This window comes from Cynara cardunculus (assembly GCF_001531365.2).
Source record: "Cynara cardunculus var. scolymus isolate 2C chromosome LG 12, CcrdV1, whole genome shotgun sequence".
NCBI classification, from domain to species: Eukaryota; Viridiplantae; Streptophyta; class Magnoliopsida; order Asterales; family Asteraceae; genus Cynara; species Cynara cardunculus.
In genome coordinates, this window is record NC_037539.1 from 37,875,222 (window position 1) to 37,883,520 (window position 8,299).

The 8,299-nt window shown below is 37.3% G+C and overlaps 1 protein-coding gene and 5 non-coding genes across 6 annotated transcripts; 5 read left to right on the plus strand and 1 right to left on the minus strand.

Annotated features, from left to right (window-relative positions):
• Positions 1-499: 499 nt before the first annotated feature.
• Positions 500-600, plus strand: LOC112523972. Its single transcript, XR_003070305.1, has one exon. It is a non-coding gene; the product is annotated as a small nucleolar RNA Z157/R69/R10 (small nucleolar RNA).
• A 108-nt stretch (positions 601-708) lies between these two features.
• On the plus strand, positions 709-804 carry LOC112523973. Its single transcript, XR_003070306.1, has one exon. It is a non-coding gene; the product is annotated as a small nucleolar RNA R11/Z151 (small nucleolar RNA).
• Positions 805-849: 45 nt separating this feature from the next.
• LOC112523974 lies at positions 850-954 on the plus strand. Its single transcript, XR_003070307.1, has one exon. It is a non-coding gene; the product is annotated as a small nucleolar RNA Z152/R70/R12 (small nucleolar RNA).
• Positions 955-1,032: 78 nt separating this feature from the next.
• LOC112523977 lies at positions 1,033-1,158 on the plus strand. The gene has a single exon (XR_003070310.1). It is a non-coding gene; the product is annotated as a small nucleolar RNA snoR80 (small nucleolar RNA).
• A 592-nt stretch (positions 1,159-1,750) lies between these two features.
• LOC112523978 lies at positions 1,751-1,876 on the plus strand. The gene has a single exon (XR_003070311.1). It is a non-coding gene; the product is annotated as a small nucleolar RNA snoR80 (small nucleolar RNA).
• A 3,255-nt stretch (positions 1,877-5,131) lies between these two features.
• Positions 5,132-7,726, minus strand: LOC112523899 (3-hydroxy-3-methylglutaryl-coenzyme A reductase-like). The gene is made up of 3 exons (XM_025133571.1): positions 6,855-7,726; positions 5,971-6,721; positions 5,132-5,170 (listed from the first exon to the last, which is right to left on the minus strand). Exons 1-3 carry the CDS (start codon positions 7,724-7,726, stop codon positions 5,132-5,134), a joined length of 1,662 nt encoding a protein of 553 aa, XP_024989339.1.
• Between the last annotated feature and the right edge of the window lie 573 nt (positions 7,727-8,299).

Sequence of the window (8,299 nt, forward strand, 5' to 3'; positions counted from 1 at the left end):
TTATATTTAAAATGAGATGTTTATCCTGTATTTGATTGTGTTTATCTGCAGTTAGTTACACGAATTCAGATATGGGATGAAATCGGATAGAGATGAACGGATTTAAGAGTTTTAAGAGTTTTTAAGAGTTTTAGCCAAATGCTTTATAATATAGTATAGATATAGATATAGATTAAGGGTGTAGTTAACGAAGGTTAGGAGTGCGAAAGACTCCTCGAAATAAAAAACTTATATTTATTTATTAATCAAGCTAATACAAAACGATGACCTAATGTTTTTCGAGATAGAGTTTCGGCCCATTAGAGTTACAGAAAAGCCCATTAAAAACCATCCGAATTCAAACTCTCTCCATCTATATAAGAAACCCTCGCTCCCCTATTATCTTCATTCCCTCCAATGGCGGCTGGCCTCCATTATCATCGCCATCATCATCCTTTCGTCTACAGCAGTAGGTATATTGTAGGTTACTTCATCTTTCTTCTTCAATTTTACGTGTTTTACTTGTGCGGTGATGAAGCTATTTGTGGACTAGAGTTTCTGACATTGGGCTCTTCTTCCCATTAAGTCTGACGACAAACCCTTGGCTGTCTGAGCACAAATCACTCTCCATATCCTCATAAATCTTCTACTTTTTTCTTCCTGAATCAATTCGATTTCTATTCAACCTTTTTTTTATTCAGATCTGGATTACTTTCTGAAACTGATTTGTGGCTTATGATGATAAACTTTAATTATCTTAGCGGATTTCAGTGAGATTGAGATATATTTTGATCAATGATCTGATTGTTACACACACTGAAGCCTTGATTCGATTTGATTATTTGAAATTGTGTTGAGAAGAGTGTTTGAATTGCAATGATGAGGTAAGACACCTTATGGTGTAATTAGGGCAGTGGACAAGTTCTATCTTGCCGTGATCCCAATTTTTAACGACTTCTCCTTCCACTGAGCTCCATTTCATTCTTCTCGTCTTCCAACAGCTTTTTTATGGCTGAAATTTGAACAAATATGACTGTTGAAATGCATCCATTTACCAATTCTAGAGGATAAAACAGTTCCTTCTGGTGTAATGGCTCGGATGCAAGAGTAATGTTTGTGGCCATCCTGATAAATGGGTTGTTTCAATGCCATTTGATCCTGGAAACACCTCATACAATACCCTTCTTTTTTGTTAGAGTAAGTGGCTGTTTACTAAATATTTATCTGGTAAACGTTTACCAGTAAAATTTAATATTATCATTGATTTACTGGCTAAGATTTTAGTACCAAAATTGTATTGTATGCAACCATTTGTCCTGTAAGCATTTATCACGACTGAACATGGATTTGGAAATCCTTTGGGAGGGATTGGTATTTCAAATCAAAATGCTGTGAGATTTCAAAAAATTGCTTCCTAGCCTAACTTTAGCCGTACCGCTTCTTTCCCTCTGGTTTTCGACAAAAACGATGCTTTGCTTTCCGATGCTCACCTCGTCGGTGGTAATTAAAAGTTTAGAATTGATAAAACCCATAGCGACGCCATTAATTTGGTGGTTTCTGATTTTGACGGCCTGGTTTTCACCGAATCTATAGACGGGTCGTTGGAGATGATGTTTTTTACAGTTTTCTAAATTAGGAAAATGTTTAGATGGTGTCCGTTGGCGGTGAACACGACGAAAGTCATCATGTACGTCGGATCTTCTTCTCGTCTTCCGACGACTTTTTTATGGCTGAAATTTGATCAAATATGATCGTTGAAATGCATCCATTTACCAATTCTAGAGGATAAAATAGTTCCTTGTGGTGTAATGGCTCGGATGCGAAAGTAATGTTTGTGGCCATCCTGATAAATGGGTTGTTTCAATGCCATTTCATCCTGGAAACACCTCATACAATAATACCCTTCCTTTTTGTTAGAGCAAGAACTGTTTACCAAATGCTTACCGGTAAAGGTTTATCAGTAAAATTTAACATTATCTTTGACTTATTGGGTAAGATTTTAGTTCAACAAAATGGTGTCGTATGTAATAATTTAGTCGATAGGTGTTTATCATGGTAAAATTTGTTGTTTTTTTACTTACTGGACAAAACTTTTGGTCCTTGTTTTGTTCTTATCGGGTAAGATTCTTGGTACTTATCATATTTATTTTTTGATAAACACGGTAAGTGTTTGGTATACTGCCCCTAAGTTATCTTATTTGTCCCTGTGGTTTGTTAAAATTGTGAATTTCGTCCCTATGGTTTTAAAATTTCTGTTTTCATTCCTAGTGTTTGCAAATCATTTCTATTTTCGTTCTTGAGTCCAAAACATAACTTTTAAGAATGAAAGACTAAAATTGAAATCTAGCGTGACACATGAGGACGAAAAAAACAATAAATTAAATCTTAAGGACAGAAAGATGATTGAATTATGAACTATAAGGACGAAAACTGTAATCCAAAATTACAAGTTGTAAATTTATTTGTACACCAATGTGTCACATCTACATGAATACATACACACATGCTTGTAATTGAAAACACAAATGTATAAGAATTTTAGAAATGCAGCGAGATGCATTTTTATTTTAATTTTTCGTTTTATTTTTTATTTCTGTTGATATACAATACGGTTTATATGGGTTTGTTAAAGATAATGTTTTTATTTTTAAATAAAAATAAATTTGAAGATATCATAAAATTTTGAAAAAAATATATCAATATTAATATTAAATTAATTAATTAAAAGTTTTTGTTTTTATGTAGTTTCTCTAATGGTGTGTATGATTTATAGTAATGGAATGAATTTGTAGGGATTTGGATTTGAAATCCATTTCAATCCAATGTTTGATTGTAAGATTGTTGGTATTTGAAATCGAAGGATTCTTTACCCATACCACTTTCTTCCCTCTGGGTTTCAACAAAAATGATATCCTTGTTTTCCGAAGCTCTCCACGGCGGTTGTAATTAAAAGTTTAGAATTGATAAAACCCACAACGATGTCATTAATTTGGTGGTTTCCGATTTTGATGACCTGGTTTTCACCGAATCAGTAGACGGGTCGTAGGAGATGATGTTCTACAGTTTACTAAACTAGGAAAATGCAGTAATGGCGTTTGCGGTGAACACGGCGAAAGCCGTCGTGTACGTTGGATCTTCAGATGGGTTAGTGAATTTCTAGGAACGACCAAAACATACGTTGGCTCAGTGCGGAGTTATCATATGTTACAATCAAACATTTTTGTATATCGTTGCCGTTGTGAGCTTGTTGTTTAGTGGATCGTCGAACAAGAACATTTGTGTGTGGTAAAGCGAAGTTGGTGGCTTCCATTTAGTGCCTTTCGGCTAGAGGTGATCATTTGTGGACCTGGGCTAGGATTGGGCTGGTTTTAACTTTTTTTTTTTGTCTAACATGCTTAATATTGTAAATCTAAGCCCTTTTTTCGGGCCTGATAACTTGCCATTGCGCGTCCTATAAAATTGATTGGGCTTGTTCATGGACTAACGTATCTAAAAAGTGTAACTCTTAATTAACAAATTTGGAACCAAAAATTAAAAGATAAACACCTTTACAATTGAAACTTTAAGCAACCACTGACTCTATCCATTTTTTATCGTAGGACTTTTGAAATAAAAATGCTAACAAATATAATATTGAGCCTTTTGGGGTCTTAAGAAAAAACCAACTCTCAAACTATAAGTTTAATAAGTTAATTTTAATTAATGGTTAAAAAATATTAATTATAAAACATAAACGGGCTGAGTGGGCTTGTCCATATTTATTTTCACATTGGCCATGTTCGTCCATTAATTTTAACCAACAAACCCGGTTCTGTCTATTTTTTCGATAATGGTTATCTAAGTCTGTATTTTAAGTGGGCTTGGTCTTTGTCTTGGTCTAACAGGTCATCGTCCTGTCCAAGAAAACTCTACTCTCGGCTTTAAACGAGCACACTGCTCTAGTCAAATGTTTGGTGGGGAAGATGAGATTAGTGTTCGTGAATGGGTATGTATAACGGTATTTTAGATAAGTCGGTGAAATAGTGGCGGAATAGCCATGGAAGTGGTACATACTGACGTAATTAAATCCCAATCCAAATACTATAGGGGTGAGCATAGGCGGGTACCCGCCCTTTTTGACAGGAACCGGAACCGGAACCGGCGGTTCTTGAGATATTGGAACCGGAACCGGTTAAAGGGGTTCTTGAATTTTTGGAACCGGAACCGGAACCGCCGGGACCGGTTCCGGTCCCGGGTACCCGCTTCCTAAAATATTAAAATTTTGTTATTTAGAAATAAAMATAAAATATTGCCAAAACACTAAATTAAATAAATAAGAATACAAATTATACGGAATAATGGTTACAAATATTGTTTTAACGATTACAAACCAAAATAGACTAATAGAAAATGTTCAAAGTTTAATGATTATATACTATAATTATAAATGTTCAAAACTTAACGATTACATACTACKAACTGTAGTTTAGTAGAACTAGAAAGTAGATGAAGAATGAAGATGACTGCGTCATTTGAAGATGTAACCTAATATAAATTTGGTATTGAAAAAAATTAATTATTTTTTTATTGAAAACAACCGCCGGTTCCGGGTACCAGGCGGGTAACGGTTCCAAAAAACTGAGAACCGGAACCGGAACCGTTCTCAATCGGTTCCGTATTTTAGGAACCGGAACCGGAACCRSWMMYRTYGGTTCTGGTTCCGGAACCGGCGGTTCCAAGGCGGTTCCGGTTCCGTAAACGGGTACCCGGTTCCGCTGTTCACCCCTAAAATACTATGAACCAAACATGATTTATAAAGAAATGAATTTTAAATCCACTTCAAATCTTATAAACCGTACACAAAAAGATTTCAAATCCATTCCAATTCGATCCCTACAAATCCAAATCCCTCTATGAAATTTAAACCTTAAAAAATAATCTTGCAAACCAAATGCATCCTGAGAATTTTTGACCGATTTCCGACGGAATTTTATAATTAATTAATTTTTTTTAAAACATGAATTTATGATAGACATTTATAATTAATTTAACAACACATTTTAAAACATATTGATGGATTCCGTCGAAAATTCATAGGAAATTTTCAACAGATTTCTAGTTGAATTTTAAAATTAATTAGAAAATTACTTTTTAAAATATTTTATGGATTCCGTCAAAAATTAGTAAGAAATCCATCACAAGTTTTCGAAATCTGTAGGTGAAAGTCCAATTTCTAACATTGGTCTTATTTTGATCCTGAACAATAAAAGAGAGATTTCTTATTTTACTAAGTGGGTGTTTACTTGTGGCTTAATGAGCTTAATGGTGTAATTGGCTTATTCGTATAACTCTTTTAGGTTCTTTACTTGTAGCTTATTCACACATGAATTGACTTAATCGCACAGATATAAATATTGTTTTGTCCCCATTCAGCCAGAAAAAAAGACATTCCTGCCCCCCTATACTTTAGAATGCCCTTCTGAATGAGGGACACACCTCCTTCATTTCTATCTCCAAACTTTATCTCCATAATCACCATCTCCAAACTTCATCTCCTACAACTCCGTTGCACTTGCAACTTCATTGTCACCATTGGTTTTCATATTTCAATATCGTTTTTGAAGTTCCAGATTCATTTAAAGTTTGACCTCATCTATACAATTTATTTTTCGTTTTTGAGGTTTCAGAAGTTCACTTTTGTTTTGAACTTCTAGATCTGGAACTTTTCAAACAACGCATAATTCATATTTAGGGGTTAATTGGTCGTTTATATCATTCAGACAGTTAATTCAGATAAAAAAGTAAACAACAATATAAATTTATCCAGACAGACAAATTTATCTATATAGACACTTTTATCTATGCAAAACTTAATAGAAAATTTGGTAAATATCCCTTGTTTTTGCCTTTTAATCATCTTTTATTGAGATGGAAAATAAATAGAGAAGTATAAAGAATACAACATATACACAATCATCAACATCCATCTGCTAATTATGCTTTTGAAGAAACCTCTTTGTTGGATCTATTGTACTTCATATGGCTCTTAACAAGTTGGCCGGCAGCAATCGCCGACATCAATGACAATTCTCCGGCCAAAACCGATCCCGCCACCACCTTCGCCAACTGTCGTGCATTCGATCCAGCCGATTCTCTGTTTGCACCCTTGACGCCGAGTAAGTTCAAGCACGCTGCTTGTGAAGCCAACTGCGTCCCACCGCCCACCGTCCCCACCTCAATCGACGGCATGGTCACCGAAACATGAAGATCTTTGCCGCCGTTCACTGCCTCCATCATGGTGATACAATGTGAGCTTTCTACATTCTGGGCTGGATCTTGTCCGGTGGCTAAAAACACCGCCGAAACTATGTTACTGGCGTGGGCGTTGAACCCACCTAACGCTCCAGCCATGGCGGATCCAGTGAGGTTCTTTAGCATATTCAGTTCAACCAACGAAGCTACGTTGGTTTTTAACACCTTCTGCACCACCTCCTCCTTTATGATCGCTTCACACACCACTGATTTGCCTCGACCTTCGATCCAGTTCACGGCTGCCGGTTTTTTGTCAGAACAATAGTTGCCGGAGATGCCGATGACGTCCATGTCCGGGAAGTCGGCCTGCAAGTAATCCAAAACGTTTTGAACACCTTTCGAAACCATGTTCATCCCCATTGCATCTCCGGTGCTGCAAGTGAACCTCATGTATAGATTCTTTCCGGCTATTGCACATTGAATGCTTTGAAGCCTCCCAAATCTACTAGATCTGTGGAGCATGCAATTAAACCAAATCAACCCTTTGTCCAAAAAAAAATATAATAACGTCTGCTACAACAAAATCGGATTTATATGAGGCGATGTTCTAATAAACTACTTTGTAGCCCTCCAAGAATTCTAACCTGTTGAAAACAGAAGCCAGAGTCTGGAAATTAAGTGGTTCCTCCAAGAAGAACTTCAAATCTGCAGCCCTCTTAGCGGTGCCAAACCGCACAACTGGAGCCCTGGTCATCCCATCTTTCAGGAGGACACTGGTGGCACCACCAGAGGCACTGATGGCTTTGCAGCCCCTATTGGTGCTAGCCACAAGACACCCTTCTGTAGTTGCCATCGGCACCCAGAACTCCATCTCGTCAACTAACAACGGTCCGGCGATACCCACCGGAATTTGAACATAACCCACTGGCATCTCACAACATTGTCCCAATATCGATTCATAATCAAAACCCTCTAGTGGCAAACCTTCAATAGACTTACCTGTTACCCTCTCCAACGCTTGTCTCCTAATGAACGCTGCACGTTTGCAGTCCCCAAGCTTTGATTCCAGTGAGTAAGAGGGTGTTTTTCCGGCAACCACTGCTTGTATCACCTTCTCATCGTCTTCCGTCGTCGTGGAGCAGTCAATGGCAATAGTGGAAACAAGGGTCTCCTTCATGTTTGTTTCTTCGAGTTCCTCGTCGTCTTCTTCTTCTTCTTCGAGAAAGGGCATTAACTGGAGGAAGTTCATCCCGAAGAAACCAAGAAAGTAGATGAAGGAGGCGACAAAGCAGACGACGGCGGCCATCTCCGATAAGGTGAGGTGGAGAGGGGTCGCGGTGTGGATCTTCTGGCGCAAGCTGGTGAAGAGGTAACAGACGATGGAGAAGAAGAAAGTGAAGAAGATGGTGTTAACAAAAGGGAATGCATGGGCATTAGCCTTTGAGGAATCCACCACCTTTTTGTTGTTTGCTTTGAAGAACTGGTCACCGCCGGCCATGGAGGCTGCAGATTTCATTTCTAGTTGTGGTGGTGGTGGTGGATTGGTTACAATGGCAGTAGATGTATTTATAGATGTTGTAGTGCCGGCTATATATAACTCGATTGCTTGATTATCAGAATGATTCTACTTCCTGGCTGGTACATGGAGCGAGTTGACTAAGGGACTTTGTTCTTGATTTTGTCGCTGAATTATGTAGCCAATTGAGTATCTACAATGAGTTAAGTAAGCTTAATTGTTTAATATAAATTTATTATTAAAATATTTAATTTAAATATAATATGAGACGATAATTTCACCAAAAAGATACCAAAGGCCTTTGGTAAAGCAACAACGAGCCGACTAATTATACGACGACCATCTGCTTTGTAGATAGTCTGGAGTCACTGTATTTGAACCTACGTGGCCACAAATAAATTTTTATTCCTCCTTGAATTTAAACATGAGTTCTCTAGGTACTTTTGACCTTTGAAGTCAAGCTCAAAACAATCAGACACCACCCTTGTGGTTGATTATGGTTAGTCTTACAAACACAAATGCATTGGTGTTAGTCTTACAAACACCAATGCATGATGTACAAAGTAAAAAACC

What these genes read in the sequence shown, in the direction of transcription:
- LOC112523899 (XM_025133571.1), bottom strand. Translation starts at nt 7,726, where the DNA reads ATGAAATCTGCAGCCTCCATGGCCGGCGGTGACCAGTTCTTCAAAGCA. An exon ending in CTGGCTTCTGTTTTCAACAG is followed by an intron (nt 6,722 to 6,854) that starts GTTAGAATTCTT and finishes CATGCTCCACAG; the next exon opens with ATCTAGTAGATTTGGGAGGC. An exon ending in ACAATAGATCCAACAAAGAG is followed by an intron (nt 5,171 to 5,970) that starts GTTTCTTCAAAA and finishes TTTCACCTACAG; the next exon opens with ATTTCGAAAACTTGTGATGG.